At 52.4% G+C, this 23,435-nt stretch overlaps 1 protein-coding gene across 8 annotated transcripts in view; it reads right to left on the reverse strand.

Moving 5' to 3' along the window:
* Window positions 1-23,435, reverse strand: part of GRAMD1B (GRAM domain containing 1B) — a gene marked incomplete at both ends in the record, with an annotated part of 210,982 nt that overhangs the window by 21,893 nt on the left and 165,654 nt on the right. For 4 of the 8 annotated variants that reach the window (XM_080705158.1, XM_080705157.1, XM_080705156.1 and 1 more), the window contains 6 exons: window positions 1,688-1,768; window positions 3,658-3,753; window positions 4,147-4,250; window positions 4,789-4,873; window positions 13,692-13,712; window positions 19,803-20,013. In XM_080705158.1, coding sequence (XP_080561284.1) covers window positions 1,688-1,768; window positions 3,658-3,753; window positions 4,147-4,250; window positions 4,789-4,873; window positions 13,692-13,712; window positions 19,803-20,013 — 598 coding nt within the window. Of the gene's footprint in view, window positions 1-1,687; window positions 1,769-3,657; window positions 3,754-4,146; window positions 4,251-4,788; window positions 4,874-8,233; window positions 8,381-13,691; window positions 13,713-16,092; window positions 16,117-19,010; window positions 19,032-19,802; window positions 20,014-23,435 lie in introns of those variants that run through there. The other 4 variants (XM_080705155.1, XM_080705154.1, XM_080705160.1 and 1 more) reach the window with 3 other exon arrangements.

The raw sequence follows: 23,435 nt of genomic DNA on the forward strand, positions 1-23,435 counted from the left end.
TCACTCTTATGCAACCAACCAATACAAACTCCATACTCACCAATTATCTAGCTTGACCAGATTCCCCTGCCTGAATTACCCAATGATCAGGCGCCAGGAAACAGAGGCAGCCCCTCACCTGCAAGGCCTGCATGCCTGCTTTGCCCATTCCCCCCACAAAAAACGCAATAATAGCTTTTGCCCATGCGCACCCTCGCTCCCACACTGCCTGACTGACCCTGGTGCTTCCCTGGGTCGGCAGCAGGTGGTGTGCCACTGCCTCCTGTGTCCGGGAATCTGTGAATATAAAAACTTCTTCCTTCTTGACAGTCACTTCTTTTTTTTTTTTTTTTTTTTTTTTGGTGGTACTGGGGTTCCTGGAAGCCCTTCTACCTCCGGGCTATACTCCCAGACCTATTTTATATTTTTGAAACAGGGTCTCTTACACCAGCGCGGCTGGCTTTGAACCTGCGCGATCCTCCTGTCTCCGCCTCCCAACCGCGGGGATTACAAGCGTGCGCCACCACGCCCGGCCTTGACAGTCATTTCTGTGACTGTGTGCGTAACTGTAGCTGGCTAAACCAAACCCCATTTCATTCATTCCTTCATTTGTTCCTTCCTTCCTTCCTTCCATTTGTTAGTTTATTAGTACTGGGTATTTAACACAGGGGCATTTTACCTCTGAGCTACACTTCCCTGCACTTTTTTTTTTTTTTTTTGGTGGTACTGGGGTTCCTGGAAGCCCTTCTACCTCCGGGCTATACTCCCAGACCTATTTTATATTTTTGAAACAGGGTCTCTTACACCAGCGCGGCTGGCTTTGAACCTGCGCGATCCTCCTGTCTCCGCCTCCCAACCGCGGGGATTACAAGCGTGCGCCACCACGCCCGGCCTTGACAGTCATTTCTGTGACTGTGTGCGTAACTGTAGCTGGCTAAACCAAACCCCATTTCATTCATTCCTTCATTTGTTCCTTCCTTCCTTCCTTCCTTCCTTCCATTTGTTAGTTTATTAGTACTGGGTATTTAACACAGGGGCATTTTACCTCTGAGCTACACTTCCCTGCACTTTTTTTTTTTTTTTTTTGGTGGTACTGGGGTTCCTGGAAGCCCTTCTACCTCCGGGCTACACTCCCAGACCTATTTTTACATTTTTATTTTGGAAACAGGGTCTCCTAAGCCAGCACTCACGGCTGGCTTCGAACCTGCGCGATCCTCCTGTCTCTGCCTCCCAAGCGCGGGGATTACAAGCGTGCGCCACCACGCCCGGCTTCCCTACACTTTTAATTTTTTATTTTGAAACAAAGTCTCACTGAATTGCTGAGACTGACTTTGAACCTGCCATTCTCTGGTCTCAGCCTCCCAAGTACTGGGATCCCAGGCTTGTACCACCATACCCAGCTCTTATTTTTAATAAACAGTGGAACCCACTGAACAGGAAATCACAATTGGCTTACTCTCGGCAGTGCCAGGTGCATTCTCCTAAGACAATATGCTACTTACAGGACTCAGGTCAGTATTACACATGGGAGAAGGCACCCCTCACCCAGGTCTGGGGGGTTTACAGCCCACGAGGAGATAGAGCCATCTTTGGAGCTGACCTGCACCACGGTAAAGGCAATCTTCCTATAGGGCCAGCGCACAAGTGGGAAGAAGATGGTGATGGTTGTGAGCACAGAGCCTGTGGGATGGAGCCTGGTAGCACTCACCTTCTCAAGGAGCGCATTCTGCCAGAGCCGGAACATCATCATGTAGGTCCTGTCCCGGGCTCCAAATGAAGTGAAAAAGTGCTACATTGGAAGAGAAAATGGCAAGAAGCCTCCGTTAAGATAGCCAATTCACCCTCAAATGCTAATGACTGTCTCAGTTATCCATGATCAGCGCACAGGCACTTTCAAGACCAGGGTCCCCAAGCCAGGGTCCTAGGTACCCAGGATCCCTATATCCTCACTATTTCCAAGTCTTTCAGGGCTTTCTTTTTGTGTGTGTGGTATTAGGGATTTGAGCCCAGGGACATTCTACCTCTGAGCTACACCCTCAGCCCTTTTTATTTTGAAACAGGGCCTGGATAAATTGATGAAGGTCTCACTAAGTTGCTGAGGCTGGCCTCAAACCTGCAATCCTTCTATCTCAGCCTCTCAAGTACTGGGATTACAAGAGTGCACCTCCATACCCAGAAAATCTTTCCGTTTATTATTCAAACTTTCTTCAATTTTTTTTATCCCTAGATTGAAACATTTACCTCCATTAAAAAAATTCCTTCACCCATGGACTAGAACTGGATAAGGGGTTAGCTGGGAGACTAAGACACGGAGCGCCTCATTGTTGGTGAGTTGGGAGAGCAAGACGAACCCACTGATTTACAGACACTTTGAATCCATCCAATTAATATTGATATCAGTCTGTACGAAACACTGGTCTACAGGGTTGGAGTGCACTGCAGAACACAAGAGGAAGAGACCTCGTCCTGGAGGAATTTATCCATTAGTTAGAATGCTGTGTGTGTATGTGGGGGGGGGGTACTGGGGATTGAACCCAGGGGCATTCTATCTTTGAGCCACACCCCCAGTCCTATTTTTTATTATTTTCTTTGAAACAGGATCTCTCTAAGTAGCTGAGGCTGGCTATGAACCTGTGATTCTATCATATCAAGCTCCCAAGTACTGGGATTACAAGCGTGTGCCACCCCGCCCGGCTGGAATCCTTTGTAACAGGCAGAAAGTGAGTGACAGAAAGCCTGGTTTTACTGCACACCTACTAAGTGCTTGGGAAATGCACACAGAAAGCCTCAGACAATGAACAAAGTTGCTAACAACTAACAAACTGGAGAGATCAGGCAACTTGTACAGTCACAAAGCTGGCTAGTGCCAGAAAGAGAATTCAGATCAAAGGCTATCTGACCCAGAATTTCCCAGCTCCACAGAACTGCCAGAATCCATGGGAACTGCAGATCTTGTCTCCAGAAGCACCTAGTCTGCCCCCAGCCTTGCAGCTGTTAGTCTTTGGGCCCTGGTTAAAGGTCAACAGTCACTCATTTCCCTGTCTGCAATTTTATCTACCACATTCTCCCCATAACAATAAGGATAATCCATTTCCTATCAGCCTTCTCATCCTCTTGACATATACAATGACGATGAATTGTGTAATGCTTTATAACTTAATATTTTAAATTTATAACAATATTTTAAATTATTTTAAGTTAATATTAAATGTGTGTAATGCTTTATTTATTTATTTATTTATTTTGGTGGTACTGGGGTTCCTGGAAGCCCTTCTACCTCCGGGCTACACTCCCAGACCTATTTTTGCATTTTTATTTGGAAACAGGGTCTCCTAAGCCAGCGCGCGTGGCTGGCTTCGAACCTGCGCGATCCTCCTGTCTCTGCCTCCCAAGCGCGGGGATTACAAGCGTGCGCCACCACGCCCGGCAGTGTGTAATGCTTTATAACTTAATATTTTAAATTTATAACAATATTTTAAATTATTATTTTAAGTTAATATTAAATGTGTGTAATGCTTCATAACTTAGTATTTTCAAACATGTGAGGTTATTTCAGTTCTCTGTTTACGCAGGTATTGCTGGGTCAATTTTATGCAGAGAAAAACTGAGGCGGAGCAGGGAAGCAGAACACGGAGTGAGGAGGCAGGCGGTGGGAAGCTGGGCTTCCACTCCACTTACCTTTTCTGAATCAGTGCAAACTTGGATGGCGTTGGGGATGAGGCGAGCTGTTTTTTCTTTCGTCATGGAGCAGATGTCTTTCAAACGGACTGTCAGCTGGCATCCCCACAGGGACAGAGAATGGACAACAAGCAAGAGGAAGCATTAAGAGAGTCAGGCCAACAGGGCTCACATGGCACTGGTGCACACAGGAAATCAGATCACAGTTCGTGTATTTCTAGCCCTGGAAAGGACATTAGAGATATCTGGCTTCTCTTTAATACCACAGTGGCCCCACAGCAATGGCAGGGTCTGAGCCTTGTCTATAAACATGAGTAGCTAGATAGCTGGATTCCTGGTCTAGAAAGCACGTACACGCCTGTGTGTGTGTGTGTGTGTGTGTGTGTGTGTGTGTGTGTGTGTGTACTGGGGATCAAACTCAAGATAGCCTTGCATGCTAGGCAAGGGCTCTACCACTGTGACACCCCAGCTCGAATCCTAAGCGTTTACCAGAGTTTCCCAGCGGAAGATGTTGCTGTAGAAGCAGATCCAGTTTTCCGAGAGGTAGAGTCGGCCCTGAAGGAGAATGTCTCTTTGGAGTGCACATGAATAATCTGTAGTGGGAAGCAGGAGAAAGAGCTCAGAGGCAGGAAGCGATTTTTAACAGACCATGGCACAGCAGGCACGTCATGCCTCCCACCAACAGCACTGGGGAGCCCAATCGCCTCCCACTGAGCAGGTGCTCAAGACACCAGAACTAGCAGCCAAGGAAGACCCTGACTCTCACGCTCAGGAACACGGAGGTGGTAAGATATGCTCCTGCCCAAGCAGAATAAAAGTGCAGGCAGAGGGGGCCACGACAGCTGGGAGTAAAAATGGCCAGTATTCAACTAACTTCCTTTCCCCATCTATGATCACACTAACCCCTTCTATGGCCCGGCCCTCTGCAGAGGTAGGTGTTCCGATGACTCTCTCCAGGGTGGGCTTTTGGGACTTCCATGGGCACAGCATTCTGGACACCCTCTCTCCCTTTCCTAGACACATGTTCTTGCTTGGGCTGGCTCCCAGGCTCTAATCAGAAGCAACCTGAGTGTCTTATCCCTGGGGTTCCCTGACGTCCTGCCCACAACCCTTGTAGCTCTCCCAGCTCACCAACAATGAGGCGCTCCGTGTCTGGAAGTTGCTTAAAGAGCTTTCTGAAATCTTCATTTCTCTGCTTGTACGTAGGGCTTAACACCTGTGTGACAACAGCCAAGGTTAGCAGGATGGACCCACAGTGTGCGGGGCAGGGGGCAGGTGCAGGAGATGAGGCTTTGTTATCTCATGGGCCCTAGGAAGCCACGCTAGGCAAGGGGTTTGGGATAGAAAGACAGCCCAGACAACCTGATCCTGCAAACCTCTTTATATACAGCGTCCATCAATGCAAATACATCAAAAATGAAGCCAGGACCCAAGAAGAGAAAGGATGGAGAGACGCACCTGTAGGGGGCTTCCTGAGACCCCACCCCATGCCACCTACTGCCTTCGGCCAGCTGGCAGCACCCCCTGACAGTAATCAGGGGCCTGAAGGGGCAAACCAGCCCCACAGGACCCAAGATGGGATAGGGTCCAGCATACTTCTCAAGACAAGTTTTCATAACGAAGGAGTGAGTAACTGCCATGGGCCAAAGACACAGATTTTTTAAAACAATGCATAAAACCAGCACTAGAGAAAGCACAGAGTAGAGGACTTAAGAACACACCTCATACACAAGGCACCTGACTTCTCTTCCCATCCTAAGATGAGCTGCCAACTCTTAGAGTACCAATAGGGAAACTAAGGCCAGAGAGAAGTCCCCTGCCCAAGGCCACACAACTGTTGGTCTCAAAGATAAGACTCTGGCCGGGCGTGGTGGCGCACGCTTGTAATCCCTGCGCTTGGGAGGCGGAGACAGGAGGATTGCGCTGGTTCGAAGCCAGTCGCGCTGGCATAAGAGACCCTGTTTCAAAAATAAAAATAGGTCTGAGACTGTAGCCCAGACGTAGAAGGGCTTCCAGGAACCCCAGTACCACACACACACACACACACACACACACACACACACACACACACACAAAAAAAAAAAAAAAAAAAAAAAAAAAAAAAAAAAAAGATAAGACTCTGTCACCCCATAAGCACTACCTGGTCAGGTGAGCACCACGGGCCAGGTAGGGGAAAATACAGTGTAAAGAATCTGATCGGGGAACACCTTTGGCATCCCTTGCTCCCCGGCCCAGGTTCACACCTCCTGCCATCTGTGCCACCAGGTGCCCCTCCACCATCTAGCTTTCACAGCAGCCTTGGCAAGACTCATATCCATACACTGCCTTAGCAAACCTCCTTGGAGGTTCCATGGTCACTTGAATAGACAGGAACCTGGTCCTTTGAGAGCTTACAATCCTAAAATTAAAAAATAAATAAAAACAAAACCAAAAAAGACGTATGTGTCTGTAGATGAAGGGCACCTAAAGACAATACATAAAATAAAGTGCACAACTCAGGAAGGGCCACACATGGGGACAGAGAGACATCTGCACTCCACCCGGCGACGTGCTGACCTATTTATGCAGAGAACAGGCTGCTGACCCTGCACCAGGATCTTGAGCCTGAGGACAGACCATCCTGCCAGGGGTAACACAGGGGTCCTGGCGTTTACACCTTGTCCCCCACTTCCCTGGGAATCCAATGGTGTACGGCTGTGGTGGATAGGGACTGACCCTCCAGCTGCTTGTCTTGACTTTCTATAAGGCTAAATGGCTCGCGAGGCAGCCGAGGTTGGCACCTGATCCCATCACACCGGCACTGCCCACCTGAGCCCGGGGACGCATGCTCTTTGTACTAAAGGGAAGAGGAGTATTGCAGGAAGTTGAAGGGGCACAGAAAATGGCATGACTTTAGTCTGGGGAGGTTTTTCATGAGAGAAAGAAAAAGAGAAGAGAGGAGAGGCTTTCATCCGCTTTATCTATAGCTAATTTGAATTTCAAGCATTTGTTCTTGGCTTGCAGAATTCCACCTGCAATCGGTGCTCTGTTAACTTTCCCCAAATGACGTGGTACTGTGACAGAATGCCCAGACCCCAAGATCACCTGCCATGTGTCTGAGCCAAGTATCAGGACCTCTGAAGGTGGATGTCTGAAAGCCTGCCCATTCCTTGACTTCCATATGGAAAGATTTCAGATATAGCAGTCCTCTGGTCCTTGCCTGGATTTCAAACTGGTACTGAGCTATCCAATCCACATGCCCCTTGGTCTCTTAAGAATTCACACCCCGAAAAACCCTCGCTTGATCACGTGATCGCCAGCATGTTTGCCATCAAGCCTACCTAACCTTCTAGCACTGCTGCTAAGCTGGTGTAGAGTGAGCTATCACCCTGTAGCAAGCGTAGCACAAGCCCATTACATGCATGCTGCTCTGAACTCAGGTTGGCTTTTACCATCCTACCTCACACTCAATGAGGCATTAAGCAACTTGCCCAAGGAACATGGTTACTGCATGGAAGTGGATCACAAATCCTGTCCTTGTGCCAAGGGGGAAACAGCAGGGCTTCCTTACAAGGGCCCACTCTCCTGGGATAAGATATTTACCTGCTTTGGAGTCCCCACTAGCCCACATGCCCCTTATACCCCTTGGTGAGAGAGAGAGAGAGAGAGAGAGAGAGAGAGAGAGAGAGAGAGTGTGTGTGTGTGTGTGTGTGTGTGTGTGTTGGGATTTAATCCAGGAGCATTCTAACTCTGAGTTAAACTCCCACCCCATTTATTTATTTATTTATTTATTTATTTGCGGGTCTGGAGGTGGAACCCAGAGGCATTCGACCTCCGAGCTACACCCCCTGCCCTATTTTTTTTTCTTTATTTTGAAACCAGGTCTCACTGAGTTGCAGAGGGCCTCACTAAGTAGCGGAGGCTGTCCGAGAACTGCGATCCTCTGGTCTCAGCCTCCCGAATGCTGGGATTACAAGCGTGTGCCATCACGCCCGGCGTATTTTTGTTTTTGTTTTCGAAAAAGAGTCTTGCTAGGTTTCTGAGAGTCTTGGTCTATTGCTGAGGCTATCCTCAAACCTTCGATCCTCCTATCTCAACCTCCCAAGTACTGTGATTACAGGCATGCACCATCATGCCCAGTTCTTGCTGGATCTTTATAAAGTTCGTTATCAGCCTGAGGAGCAGCCTCCCAGGTGGCTCCAAATCCCCTCCAGATGCAACTGGACATCAGGCATCCAGTCACCTGAAGCCCAAAAGTCCTCCTATTATTTCTGGTTTTCCTTTTATAGAGTCCTCTCTCTCCCTCTTGCTTCTCTCTGAGCAATCAGATGTCTACAGAGATGGAGGGCGGGAAGTCTGGCCACAACCTCCCACCGGCAGGTAGATGGAGGGTGTGACTCTGGCCCTCCCTCTCCCCCTCCATGCTCTTTTAAAGCAGTCTCCTGCAAAGGCAAGGCGGAGCTCACCTATCTGAAAGGCTAAAGAATTCTGGTTCAAGGATCATCAGATCTGGGGTCCTTAGGTAGCAAAGCCAAGTAGGGTATGCAAGAGTGCACAGAAGTCACAAAGACACAGAGAAATGAGGTCCCACACTCACGGCTGGGATTTCTTCAGATCCATGCCAGCAACAGTGTCCGGCACCAGCAGATCCATCGGGAAGACTCTTCAAGGACCACCACAATGATGGGCTCCCCTGTTCCAGCAGGAGGCTCCAGAGGACCCCAGATTCCATTAAAGAGTCCATTGCCCCCCACCCCACAGCTGCTCCTTCCAACAGAGCTCAGCTCCTTGCCTCTGGCTCCCAAATGTTCTCACTGGATGAAAACTGGCCTCTCTGGACTGAACGCAGAGGGGTGACCTCTGGCTTCTTGATGGAGGGTCTACGTGACCCTGGCCGCCTTCCTCTCCCAGAGCTGTGCTCTCAGCTCGAAGCCTCACAAGTGAGATGTTATCAGCATGCTTCTCGAGACATGCTGGCTGGCAGGTCTCCCACGGCTGGGTTCTGCTTCTCACAGGGCCTTCAAGTCGAGAGCCTCACAGAAGGGGTGTGTTTAAGCACCTCCTTCTGATCAGTGCAGATAGTCACCCCAGAGTCCAGCCGAGGCCTGAAGGTGCACATACAGCAGGCACCCAGAACTGGCTGTGGGCTCTACAGGCAGCCCCTGGGGCAGAGAGGAGAACCTCACAGGAGGAGGATGCCCCACAGCCAAGTCCAGAAGTCTAGCCACAGTGGCTACTCACAGGAGGTAGAATGGCTCTTAGGTAGAGGAAAGTGCTGGAGAGGCACTAGCAGGTCCAGCTCCCCAAAGAGTGGCACATTTAATCGACTTGCAATCTCTATCCAGGGCAGGCTCCGGCCACTATGACTCACACCCCTTACCCAGGCAGAGGCCACCACTCAGCTGCTGTGAAAGGACCGAGCTCCTCCCCACCCCTGCACACACCCCTTTCCCTCCAGTCTGCACTCCTTTCAGCTGGCCAGCAAACAGCTTCTTTGTTAAGAGTCACTGCGGCAGGAGGGAGGGAGGCCGGCTGGTGGGCGGGCAGTCCCAGAGTCCTGCACATGCTTCAAGATACAGGGTCTGGGCGAATGTCCTGCCCAGCGTCCTACAGTAACCCTTGGCCACGCCTGGCCTCCCTGGCAGATGTTTCCTGCAATGGAAAGCTGCAGGCCAAGGTTCCTAGTGGGGGAGGGGGGCGAGGGCACTGCTCTTAGGGTGAAATCTGAATGAAATCTGAGACGCAAATGGCCAGGGACTTCTTGGAGACACTCGTCCCCTCGCTGACCCATCCACCCACCAACTTCTCTGTGGCTGCAGCAGCAGATTTGGTAGCTAACAACGGATCTCGTCTCAGATGCACTGGTCTAGGAGAAACTGGGCCGACAGCCTGGAGAGGTCGATTGAGGTCAGTGGCTTTGGGATCGGCCTGGGAGGCACCTCTTTCCTTTCTGCGGACCCTATTCCACCTTCAGCACTTGCAGGAGGGGATGGAGGCCAAATGGCAGAACTTGAGGGCAAAGTAGCAATGCTAACAGCAAGAAGGAGGCAGCCAAATACAGTGAGGAATGGGAGCCAGGCCGTGGGGCCGAGGAAGCCTGCAGAGGGGAGCTCATAGCAGGGTGGGCCCGCAGCAGGGTCCAGGAGATGCAGACTCCAAGGGGAGACCAGGCCTGTGAAGCAGATGGGACAGCTCCCTTCCCTTCCCCAGCCAAGCCCCTTGACCAGGAGGTCCTGAGCTCATACTGGATGGACAGGGCCCTTGTCCTCAGAGTTTCAGTAATTTGGTACGGCCGCACTTAAACTTCAACAACTGAAACATGACTCATTAAAGAAAACAGATTGCTGGACCCCAGACCCAAAGATTCTAGCCAAGAAGAACCTGTGTTGTCTCAGTAAACACGTTTGGAGAAAGCATAGATAGAAGAGTCTGACTCCTTCCCCAAACTTCTTCCTACCCTCTCTGCCTCTCTCCTAAAGGATACCTCCTCACGTAGTCACTGCCCCCATTCACCCTGCTGGGTAACCTACTCCCCGGGACTTCATCTTCCCCAGGAAGGATCCACGCCCCGGTTTCATATCTTTTATGGCACTCGGCATGATGTGTTCTAAATATCATGTCCCGGATGAATGCACCCCTTATTACACGCCTCAAACTGCTCTGATCAACAATGCCTCTTGTACAGATGCACACACGCACACACACACATGCACTTGTGCTGCGAGCCCTGATTCATGTGCCTGGCTTCTTGAAGCCCAGTTGCTGCCCACAGTGTGTAGTACAGTGAGCTGTGCTCCGGAGCCCTGTCCTCAGCACAGTGACGGGCGAGCACAAGGATTCCATTTCCTAGGGCGAGCAGCATGCCCCCCCACCAGGGCCACCCAACACCCCAAGATATAGGCAGAGCCAGTAGACTCCAGACCTTCCCAGTCGCTTCCTGGAAACATCTAAGGGCAGGCTGTGGATTGAGGCCAAAGGAGATGACGACTGTTTGGGTGCGACAGGAACAGTCCCCACCCAGAGAGATAACACCTGAGAGATGAGTCTCAGTGCGCAGAGGCCTTGGTCTCCTCCACCCCCTCACCCAGGGCTGAGCAGGGCAGGGCAGGAGCCTGAGCAGTGGAAATTGTCCCTGGGCTAAACATTAACTCTAGGGCAAACACCGGGTGCTGGGACCAAGTGGTACCCTCTTCCTGGGCTCAGCAGGAAGAAGGGGGTGGCAGAATCCATGAGAAAAACAAACGAATTCAAGTACAGCATTGACCTCCCATAGGAAGAAACCAGCCAAGAGCCACAAGGGAAATCCTGGCGTTCCAACCAAATACGGTAGGCAGAAGACAGAGGTGGGACACCACAGGGACGGGGAGGTGGCTCAGCACAGGCCAGCAGGATGGGACAGACGGTGAGGCCAGGAGAGGGGTTTCATCTGGAGAGGGGAGACCACTCCCAAGGAAGTGATAAGGACAAGTTGTCAGGGGAGTAGAGGTCAGCAAGACTCTGCAGGTTCAGGGGTCAAACACACAGAGAGGGACAGACAGAGGTGGAGGAAGCAGCAGCACCTGGGGGACACGCCTGCCGCCGAGCTGAGCACCTCATCCCCCTTCCGGCTCTCCCACATTCCCCATCGCCCCCAGCACCTGCAGTGCCACTGCCACAGGGCTTTGTTCTTTTGTGCTCAAATTCCATGCCACTGGCTGGCACGGACCCTCCCTCCTTCCATAAAGCCAACATCTCTAACAGGGGCAAAGTGGGTGCTAGGTCTCTGTCAGCTGCCCGGGACCAAGCTCCCTCCTGGGGTTGCCATGGAGACCGCCAACACCACACCACAGGAATGAGACAGGAGGCACAGAAGGATGCATCTGCCCACCAGACACAGCGAGACCTCTGCAACCCTGTCTCACCAGAGACACAAGCCCATTGGGCTCAGGAGGGGCCATATTCATGGGGTGAGGAGGACTGACTGCACCCCCACAACCCCCAGCCCCTACATCCTCAGCACTTCCCATGGTTCTCATCTGATCTCTCTCCATCTCCTGTCTGCTGGGGCTGGGCCTCAAGCTGGAGGAAGAAACTGGAGGTGACAAGCTGGGACCAGGGGTAAGACCTGGCCTCCGTGCCAACCCCACCCCTGGTCTGACGCTCGCCCACCTCAGCCTTTCTGAATCCCGGGTTCCAGCTGATCCCCTCCACACACTCACTCCTCAGGTCAAGGTGGTCTGTCACAGTGCCAACAAGCTCCTCCCTGGCTAGCCACGTAAAGCCAAATGCTTTTGTCTTCTGCAGACAGGTGCAGGAGGCTGCGTGGGGGGGCCAGCAAGGGGGTGGGTACGCATCCTCTCCTATGAGACCCAGAGGCTCCAATGGGCTTCAGGAGCCTTGCAACAGCCAGCACACTGCAGAGCCCTGATGTCACTGTGCTCGCTCCAGCCACAGGTGTCTAGCTGTCCCCAGGACTAATGAAGACGGAGCCTTTAACTACCTGAGGGACTTCTGGTAGTGATGGAGCCTGGGCAACAGAATAGCCGGAGAGCTGACCCAAGGATCAGGAGACAGATTGGAAAGAGATGGGAAAGCCAGGTGCAGCGGAGCACGCCTATAGCCCCAGTACTTGGGGAGCTGAGACAGGAGGTTGGCAGGCTGGAGGCCTCCAGAGGAGAGCAGCGTTCTTACTTTGGGGGTGGATCTCTTACAAGCAGCCCATTTCTGGAGCTACTTTCAACTGGCCTCTCCACTGTGGCAGTTGCTGATTATCCTCCAGAGGTGCCACCTCTCATGATGGAAACGTGAAGGAAACAGGGAGAGAAAATAACACAAGAAGCCACCAACCATGCAGCCTCGGGTATGCCTGTGGCCTCTGCTGCTCAGGCAGCTGGAGGCCCCTCTCAGCTTCTGCCTCCCCTGCCCGCCTGCCAGTCCTAGGTCCGTCCTCCCTGCTCCTCCTTTCTGCTCTCTGCACCTGCCCCGAGTCGGAGCTCTTAGCGGGACCAGGAAGAGGAGCAGCACTGGGCCGTGGACAGCGGACACCAGGAGCCACGGAGAAGGCAGAAAAAGGGCTGCCTGGGGGTGGTTTTCCTGGAGTAGGATGTGTATGGAAGAGGGGAACAATGGCATGCCTGTGAGCAGTGTGAAGGCTTGCAGGCTCAAAAAAGGGAGGATGGACGAGGGTCTGGAGCCAGGCCGCGGAGCAACACAAGCTTCTGCACAGTGGAGTCCCAGAGGGCACAGTATATGTGGCCATGCTGGCCGAGAGACCTCAGGCAGCTGCTCTCCAGCTCAAGAGTTCAAAGTCCCACAAACCAGTCTGTGACTGAAGCAGCGCGGCCTCTGCAGGGACAGCTTATTCCACAGGCACTTTCTGGGTACAGAGCAGCCAAATAAAGTGCCAGTGACCTAACAACTAACGAACGGCCCTGGCTACAACTTCACCGCGATGTCTTCCAGAAGGTGCGTGCTTGGGACAGTCAAACAGGCACAAGTCCTCTGCTGCATCTGCCAGGATGCCTTGGGTAGGGATGGATTTTTTTTTTTTTAACTGATACTGGGGATGGAACCCAGGGGCATTCTACCTCCGAGCTATACTCCCAGCCTTATTTTTATTCTTTATTTTGAAACAGGGTTTCCCTAAGTGGCAGAGGGCCTCACTAAGCAGCTAAGGCTAGCTTCAAACCTGTGATCCTCCTGTCTCAGACTCTCAAGTAGTGGGATTACAAGTGTGTGCCACCACACCCAGCTAGAGATGGAAAGTTTGCCCTGAGTTCACACCCAGGGCTGTCCTGGTTCTCTCTGACCTCTGTCCTCCTTTAGGATTAGAAGAACCTTGTCTAGGAATCCAGGTGAGGGGAAGGATAAGTCAGGCCATCCCTCCACAGTCTCCCTAAATCAAATCTGCCCGTTTGGCTACAGAGAACCACTGTATCTTTGGGGAGGGAAGAGGCCGGTAAAGAAAGAACCCCATTGGGGAGCCAACTGGCTCCCCACCTCTCCCTCACACCCTGCCCACCCCACCCTCCGCCCTGTCCACGAGGACCCACAAGAGGAGACACAGTAATACTTACATTGTACCAACTCTGGCTTTTCTGAAAAGACAAAATAAAAAAGAAAGTGGCATTAGTTGGGGAAGAGATGCTGGTGACCACCGGAGGTGTCCCGGCTCCAGAGGGAAGGGCACACAGACAGCAGAGGGTGGGCAGGGTGGAGGGACCCAGATGCAGCCGAATGCTTCCCATGTTGCTGCTCAGGGGGAACCCTCCTTTCTCAAGACAGCTCCAGAAAGGAGGCCCGGGGAGCAGCCAATGCCAGAAGCCCCTCTGCGGCTGGGGCGGCTGGGGCGGCTGGGGCGGCAGGCAGCGGCAGCACCAGACAGCGCTCAGCTGGAAGGGGGTCAGAGCCCCCAGCACCAGGGTCTTCTGATAAGGTGCCTGGTGCTTTACAGGCACTGAGACCCAGTCCCCAGACGGGCCCTGTACAGAAGAGAAGTACAGCTGGTGACCGACCAGCCTTCTGCTCCATGTTGGCCCCTCTGTAGACAGCAGGCAAAAGGACTGCGCCAGTCACCCTGCTCCTGGGCTCACAGCAAGCAGGTGAGAAAGTTCCTTCCTCTTCCCCTAAAATTGCTGATTCCCTAAGCGGTAATGGCAGAGGAGTGGGTAGAGGGAGGCTGGAAGCGCATAATCTCTGAAGGTCCCCTCCAACCCCATTGCATGGTGATTCAGTGTCGACAAAACCAGATGCCCCAGCTCCCCCTAGAAGAGTGAGATCTGAAGATCTCTCCAGGAAAGAAGAGGCATGGCCAGAGTGTGCTTTGTCTGTCCAACCTCAACGACCTACCGAAGTCCTTTCGGTACAACCTGCTTGAAGAGTAGATGGAAACTCCCCATACAGGTCAAAACCCAGAGGTGTAGAGCCTGTGCTCAAATGGCAGCCTTTACCCCTCTGCCTGGCGAGAAGGACAGTCCCCTTGCATCTACCATTTATGTGGCCAAGGGCCAGAGTGCCGCTCAGCGAGTGTGGCGCCATGATGACCAGACGGCCACGGAAACCATCTCCTGACCAGGCCCATCCAATCCAATCCCCCTGGAACTCCACAGACACCTTGGCCCTTCACCCTGAAGGTAGCAGGAGTCAGGTAAGGGGCTCTCACACCAACCCAGCCGGCCAGACCGCAGCTAGGGAGTGGATGGCAAAGTGGGCTCGATCCCCGTCTGCTAAGGCCTCTTCGTGGTCTTTTGCCAAAAAAAGATGTCACTATGGTCCAACCTGGATGCTGCCTTCTCCTACCATACGCTCCTCCCATCCAGGGGTCCTAGCAAGCAGAGGGGCAAATCCAGATATTTAAGAACAACCACTTCACTGTGGAGGAGGTTGCAGACACAGGATTCTGGGGCCCCAAAGCTCTGCTGTAAGCATTTCAGCGCAGCCCCATGCCCGTGTCGACGGGGGGCAGGTGGGGTAAGGAGGCTGCATCTCGCTTGAGCTGCACCTTGGGGTGTCCTGCTTCCTGAGTCCTTACACAGAAACCTGGGATTGAGACCACAGGGCAGGGCTGTGCAGATGTCTGCTGAAATGCACTTCCCGATGGCAGGAAGGAACACTCTGGAAGCTCAGCTGGCCAGAGATGCCTCATACTTCCTCATTCCCAAGCCAGGTCATCAGACACGCACTTCACAGCTGAGAAAAGTCTCTGTCGCCCACACTCTCGTGCTTCGCCCTAATCCAAGCCTTTCTAGGGAGGAAAGGGGGCCAAGGAACTTGAGTTGGGGTGGGGGCCGAAGACCCCTGCGACTCCTCACTTCCACTCCAAGCAGGTGGAAGACAATTTTCCTTTTCCATGCACAGGCATCAGAAGCCTGTCCCTTCTGAATCTGTCTGTAACAAACAGCTTTAGGGAACCCATGTCCTACCTCTAAGTAGCCCTGGCAACCCTGTGTTCCCGCCCCTCTGAGGGTGGCTCTGGGACAAATGGGCCACCAACGCTTCCAGCAAAATCCACATTAGCCTCCACAGGCAGCAGCTCCTGAACTGTGACCAGCCTCTTGGTGGGGAATGGCGTCTTCGGGGTTCTGTGTTGCTGGGATGGAGCCCTGAAGAAGCCACCTGAGAAGGACTCAGAGGCTGCGGGCAGGGAGGATGCCTCCCTCCTAAGGTCAGGACCAGAGGGACAAGGTGACGGAAGTATGGAGTGGCGAGTGGCGAGAGGAGTTTTAGTAGCTTCTAAGTGGATGTGGCCAAAGCGGAGGAAGGAACAGAGATGAGAGTGCTAGAGACAGAAGAGCAGGCTTCTCTCTTTCTGTTACCCTGTGAGCAGGGGCTGGAGGGACTGTCACCTCCAGGCAGTTTCCTGGCCCCTAGTCCAAATCATCTGGAGCACGGAAGGTGAGGATGTGGGGTGGGTGCTGGACAGGGACTAGGGCACTACAGTTAGTAGGAATTAATCAAGGGGAGAAAATGACTTCTTACTTTGATCAGGTTAAGTCTGTCATACTGAAAAGAAAACCAGGAAAATTAGAACTGGAAAAAAGAGAAGAGAGGTCAAAGGAGTACTACTACACCAGGATGACACCGCGCACTCACAGAGAGTGTCCATCAGTCCTGAAGCCAAGGACATACGGGTCCCATCAGCTTGGCACCCTGGGGCAGGACAGGTGGCTCTCTAAGCTGGTGGGAACAGGCCAGCGGGCCTCCGCGCCCTCTGGTGGCCACAGGCCCTCACTACAGAGTGGAGGCTGGATGGCAGGGCCAGCGCTCTCCCCCTCTGCTCTAGGCAGAAGCAAATGGCAAGATCTTTACACTGCAGTGTAAAGATCAAGAGGGTGGGGCCTCAGGGACTGCCTAGTTCAATCCCTACATAAAAAAAAGAGAGAAATGGAGGCCAGAGAGGGGAAGAGAAGGACTGTGCATTCAGCCTCCCTTCAGAAAGAAGCAGCATTTTCTAGCTTGCTGGGAAAACATCTCTTCCAGGAGGTGGGCAAAAGACAGGGAGTGAGGTGGCCTGGCTGTGATTACAGCAATGACAGCTCTGGTTCTCTGAGCCCACACCATGGATAGGCTGGGTCATGCTGGCAGGATGTTCCAAGGGGGTTGGGGGATCACCAGTATGCGGGCCTTTTGGCTCTCAGGCCTGCCCCTGCAGGCTTCCTCCCATCAGCACCATGCCCTGGCCTGTGTGGCGTCTTCTCCTGGTCCTTTTCTGTACAGTATGTGTCCTGCACATGCATGCCCCAGGTTGACCACAGCTGCTCCCAGATCCACCTGGAGCAGGACAGGGCTCCTAACCACAGAACCCGGTCCTGTGTCCACTGCATTTAGCAGGTGTGTGTGTGAGTGGTGGGGTGATGATGAGTGGGGAATGGGCATTCAAAGGCAAGGAACTCAAGGGCTCATATAGCTGGGTGTGATGATGCACGCCTATTGTCCCAGTACTTGGGAGGCTGAGACAGGAGGATCACAGCTTGGAGAACAGCCTCGGCAACATCATAAGACTCTCAGCGACCTAGCAAGACCCTGTTTCCAAACAAAAATAAAAAGGGGCTGGGGTGTAACTCAGAGGTAGAATGACCCTTGGTTAAATCCCCAGTATCAGAACAGGGGTGTCTATTGGGAATGGTTCTGCTTTTCTTCAAAGGGAGAGGAAGTCTCACTTGCTCACTTACCTCTGTCCTCAATTCCTTTGGATGAGGGCTGAGATGAGCTCTTGCCGTACCACTAGCTCTTGGCCCCTCCAAGAGGCTTCCCAGACTCCCCCTGCTTCCACCCTGACTCACTGCTTGCTCCTGCCCCTGAATTCACACCATATCCCCCACTACTCCTGTGGCTCTAAGTCAGGTTCGTGCAATGCTGTCTGCTCCCCCCAGACTCTACATGGTGGGATCCGGTTTCCCAAGAAGGACCTAACATTTCAGAGACTGAAATCGGTCCTCACTACCAGGCCAATCCAATCAACCCAGCCTCCATCTAAAGAATGTGTGCATGCTACAAGCGGCGGCCAGTGACATCAAGAAGAATCATTCTTGTCAGGTGTAGTGGTGTACACCTGTAACTCCAGTACTTGGGAGACTGAGGCAGGTGGATGGCAGGGTCAAGGCCACCTCAGCAACTTAGCGAAAACCCATTTCAAAATGTGATATTTAAAAAAGAGTTGGGGCATAGCTCAGAGGTAGAATGCCATTGGGTTCCATCTCCAATACCAAAATAAAACAAATGAAGAATTGTTCTGCCCACTGAGGACCTTGCTAGGCATACTGGAAAGAGCTCACAATACCACCTTAGGAAAGATAAATATGGGAAGATTCTGGGTGAAAGCAAAGAAGGGCTAACCTGATGCTCTCCTCCAGCCAGTCCGGCCCTCTCTCCAGAGGTGTGAGTTCATGTCCCCAGGCATGTCTGTGCCCTCCCCACCGCTGAGCCCACAGAGCTGCCGCCCATTGGCTGCCCCCCCAGGCCCATCTTTCCTCCCTGCCCACAGCTGGCTATAGCCATAGAAAATCCTCAGAGCCACAGAGTGCGTTCAGGCTGAAGGTCACAGCCCTGCAGGATTAGCAAGCAGCCTCTGGTTCTTCCCCACAGGAAAGAACAGCTGCTCCCTGTCCTCCCCGCCAAGACAAGGCCCTTGCAGGGACTGGGAGCTGTTGGAAGTCAACCCTCTGCTTCCTCTCCTCCCAGCTGCAGCACTCCTGTGGGATGCTTACCTGAGCCCAGCCACTCTCCTCCACCTCCTCCCTCCCCTTGCTCCCCATCCCCCTCGGGCCCAAGAGATGCTGGGGAGCGCCTCCCTGCCCTGCTCTCCTCTCCCCGGCGTCTGCCCAGGCTACTGTTGACATCCACCCACCTCCAGGTGCTCCTCCACCAAGCCCCAGGGTCCTGAGATCACCATGAGCCCTCAGTCTATTGAGAAGGGGAGCAGTAAGGGGCACACACACCCCAGGCGGGGCCACTCTCAGGGGTGCTTCCTCCCACCCAGCTCCAGTTGCTACTGCCAGGGAAGCTGGAACTACCCACCAAAGAGCAAAGGGACTGCAGTGTAAGGGGATGAAGCGTCCCACCCCCAAAGGGCTGAAGCCACTCCTGCGGACTGCTTAGAAGGCGCCATGTCAGAGGGGAATAATCCCCAGCAGAGACAGTTTGAGGAGCAGACAAACATGGGGGTTGGGGGTGGGGAACAGGGTCCGTTCTGGACATCAGGTGCAGTGGGAATGTCCTCCAGTGACTTCCAAGCCAGCCTGCCAAGGGGGGACAGTGGGCCGGCCCTTCTGGGAAAGGGACCAAGCAGGACACAAGGGGCAAAACTGGTGGGGGCAGAGGGCGGGGATGCTGAGCACTACAGACAATCCAACACTAGAGGGTAGGTTAAAAAAAAAGACAGACGAAAGATGGCTTACTTTTGAGAGACGCTTGTGAGACTAAGACCATGCATGCAAAGAAGGTGTTTGGGGAGTGGTGGGGAAGAAGAGGAAGAACAAGAAGTCAAAAGACAAATTCAGGTGGGAAACCAGCCCTCGTGCCTCCCTGGGGCCCCAGCCCGCTTCCCAAGTGTTGCTGAAGGGGCCCCCTCCAGAGGCACCTGGATGGCTGCTCTGGGCAGGGATGTTTCCTGCCTCCCAGAGGGTGGGGCACGGGGAGCTCTCTGGGGAATCACGACCACCCTGGGGGCAGCCTTGGGGCTCAGGTGGGCGGTGTCAGGAAAGATGGGAAGGCTCTGGCCCAGTCCTCTCTAGCCAGATGAGTGAGGAGGGTGAGTACAAAGGCAAGCCGGATGGCAGCCAGGGAGTGCTAAAGAGCGTTCTGGAGAGTTTCCTGAAGAATGTCTCCCTGCCGATACAGTTGTCCCAAATAATGTTCTCTTCTATCCCAGCTCTGGGCACCAAATTTGAAAAAAAGCTGGAAGAAACAGACGGACGCCCTCTCCAGCCCCTCAGAGTATCCCTCCTGCGGATCTCAAAGGACCTGGCTCCTTAGCTCCTCCAGAGAGGTACAGGTGGAGAGTCTGCCCAGCCCGTCCCTCACCCTCTCACAGGGCACAGTGGGAAGATATTAACCAGGGTCTGTGCCGCCCGCCCCACTCTGGTCTCAACGAATACGACTAACTCTGGACACGAGGGGCTTCAGTCACCCCAGCCCCACAGCTCCCTGCTCCCTTCCCCCAGGCGTATAGGGGCTCCCGCCCGGCTCACCTTGGAGTTCTTGCCACCACTCCTGCCGGACTGTGAGGAGCAGCTGCGCTGCACACCCTGCTCCGGGGTGGACGGGGACTTGTCTGAGGAGTGGTCGGAGCCTTTCTCGACCATGGCTTCTCCGTCCTGGTTCTGTGGGGTGGGCGAGCGGGACCGCTTCCGCAGGATGGGGGAGCAGGCCGGAGTGCTGCGGTTGGAGTTACTGGCAGTGCTGCAGGGGCAGATGGACAGGGAGCGGGGAGGCGAGGGGAGGAGGAGAGGCAGGCGGTCAGTGACTGCAGGCCAAAGGCAGGGGCCAGGGAGCCAGCTCAGGAGCCGGGGAAAAGGCTCCCACTGTGGAATTACTGCACTGTAAAATTGCCACTGGCCAGGAGAGGGCGGTGGTGTCCACATAAAAAGTGTGAGTGAAAAGAGACCTTGCAGTCTGGGTCTCTCTGCACATCCATCCAATATTTGTTTAAGCCCCCATTAAGGGCAAGACTACCAGGGATTAACCAGTACCAGTGTTTGGACACTTTTTTTGTTCAGAAAATAACAAAAGTAATCCTGTTTTACTGGGTTCTTAAAAAATTTCACCAAAGTACTAATGGATATGGTATAATCCTTGTGTATAAAGACCAAAAAAACAGGCGTGGTGGCACATGCCTGTTATCCCAGTACTTGGGAGGCAGAGACAGGAGGCTCTCAGCAACTTAATGAAACCTTGTTTCCAAATAAACAATGAAAGAGGACTAGGGATGTAGCTCAGAGGAAGAATGACCTTAATCAATCCCCAGCACCACTAGCTGGGAGGCTGAGACAGGAGGATCTAAAGTTTGAAGTCAACCTTGGCAACTTGGCAAGACCCTATTTCAAAATAAAAAGGACTGTCAATATAGCTTGGGGGTAGAATGCCCCGGGATTCAATCTCTAATACCAAAAAATAAAATAAAATAAAGATCAACGTGTGGCAGAGAGACGATAAATACACTGATCACAGAAGTCCTCTAATGTAACCACACCACATTATTTCCCTGTAAGACCTGCTGGCTCCTGCTTCCTCTGCCAGGGGTACAGGCTAGCACCCCATAACCCAACACCCCAAATTCATTTCCAGCAAGTGCCTTAAACTCCCCACAGTATCAAACCCAATTACCCCAAGGCTTATGGACTGCAAACATGTTACCATTTGCTATTGAGCTTGTGTTTTGAGTGGAGTCTAAGAGAAAGAAAAGAAAGAGAGAGGAAAACTGAATGCACTTAAGTTCCAGTGCATGTTTCCTTGGTTTTGAGGAAATGAAGCACAGAGATGGAAAGGGGGAGGGGAGGTGAATTAGAAAGAGACCAGGGAAACGGGAGGGAACAGGAATATGAGCCTGGAGGACCACAGGAGCAGAGGCTGAGAGAAGGGCCCTGGAGGCCAGGGTCCCACACACTACTCAGCAGGCACACAGCAGGAGCAGGCTTCTAGAACAGCCCAGGGAGCAGCCGCCTTCCCAGGGCAGGAGGACAGTGATATTTGCATGAAGATCCAGCTGCAACCTGAGATGTCCCACTGGAACATTTGCAATGAAAACCAGGCCCTTCCAACAAAGCCTTCCACCTGGACATCCCCAGCAGAGAGAAGGGGCACAGAATCCTAGAGCAGAAGCCAACAAGCACGGGTGGGGGAAGAGGAGATGTGGGGAGCAAGACCCTTGGGTGTGGCACCTTCTATAAGAAAACTGAGGAGGGGGAGAAAAGGCGACCAGAGAAAAGACAAATGTGGCCCGTGGATATATGGAAAAACACAGGGCCCATCCTAAAACAGAATATGTATTTAAACTCTCCTTGATAATACCAATAACTGCAATTTGGAGGAGCCCAAGATGCCTCTCTCAAACAAGGATCCTCGTGCTCTCTCCCCATCCCCTACCATCCCATCCTCTGAATCTGTAGATTCATTCAGTACAGTGAATCCCCAGAGAAAGGAGTTATGCTTCTCTGCAGCACTTGAGAAGTCGAACTTTGGGGATGAAGGCAAGCAGCTCTCCCCCACCACCACCACCACTACCGCACAGCCCTCCAGCCTCTGGAGAAGGCTCAGTGGGCTCCAGGGGCAGGCGGAGGAGCTTGGGGTGGGGATTCTCCTTCTGCACAGGCCAATTCCAGCCCACAGACAAGTTTCCCAGGTGTAAATTGTCTTCTAGGACTGTATTGCTAGAACAGCCAAGAACTCTCCCTCTAACCCAACTTAATTTGCTCAAAAAAGAACTGGACATGATGCTGGGCGTGGCGGCGCACGCTTGTAATCCCCACGCTTGGGAGGCAGAAACAGGAGGATCGCGCAGGTTCGAAGCCAGCCCCGCGTGCTGGCTTAGGAGACCCTGTTTCCAAATAAAAATGTAAAAATAGGTCTGGGAGTGTAGCCCGGAGGTACAAGGGCTTCCAGGAACCCCAGTACCACAAAAAAAAAAAAAAAGAACTGGACATGAAATAGATTGATTTATGCTGTGTGCATGTACAAATATATCACAAGTAAGTCCCACTGTTATGTATAATTATAATGCACCAGTAAGGTTTTAAAAAAATAAAAAGCCAGGCATGGTGGCACACGCTTGTAATCCCAGTACTTGGGAGGCTGAGACAGGAAGATCACAGGTTCACGGCCAGCCTCAGCTACTTAGTGAGGCCCTCTGCAACTTAGTGAGACCTTGTTTCAAAATAAAGAATAAAAAATAGGGCTGGAGCTCAAAGGTAGAATGTCCCTGAGTTCAATCCCCAGCCACCAAAATACATAAATAAAGCAAAGAGTCAGGCATGGTGGCACACACCTGTAATCTTAGTGCTTGGGAGGCTGAGACAGGAGGATCACAGTTTCAAAGGACAGCCTGAGCAAGTAATAAGGCTCTCATTAACCTAGGGAGAACCAGTTTTAAAATAAAAATTGAAAAAAAAAATAGGGCTGAGGGTATAGTTTAGCAGTAGAATGGCTCTGGATTCAATTCCTAGTACCACACAAGAAAGAACAAAAGAATGAAAGAAAGGAAGGAAGGAAAGAAGAGAAGAATGAATGAATGAATGAATGAATGAAGACCCCAGAAAACATCCATCCCAGACCAGTGGGTTTGTATCTCTTTCCTTCTTTTTCTCACACAAGAGCCACCTTCATGATGCTGACCCCCAACCACCCCCACCCCCTCATGTGAAGGAGATCCCTTTAGCAAGGAGTGGTGGCATAACCCTGTAATCCCAGCACTTAAGAGGCTGAGACAGGATGATCATAGATCTGAGGCCAGCTTCGGTAATTTAGTGAGACCCCTCAGCAGTTTAGTGGGATTCTGTAGCAAAATAGAAAGTAGGGCTGGAGGCTGGGAGCCAGGCGCAACAGTGCCTATAATCCCAGTACTTGGGAGTCTGAGACAGGATTGCAGGTTTGAGGCTGGCCCTGACAATTTAACAAGGCCTTGTTTTTGTTTTGTTTTGTTTTGTTTTGTTTTTGGTGGTAGTGGGGTTCCTGGAAAGCCTTCCCTTCTACCTAGGGGCTACACTCCCAGACCTATTTTATACTTTTATTTGGAAACAGGGTCTCTTAAGCGAGCATGACTGGCTTCAAACCTGTGTGATCCTCCTGTCTCTGCCTCCCAAGTGCGAAGATTACAAGCTCAAGGTCTT

This window comes from Muscardinus avellanarius, assembly GCF_963383645.1.
Source record: "Muscardinus avellanarius genome assembly, chromosome: 1".
NCBI classification, from domain to species: domain Eukaryota; kingdom Metazoa; phylum Chordata; class Mammalia; order Rodentia; family Gliridae; genus Muscardinus; species Muscardinus avellanarius.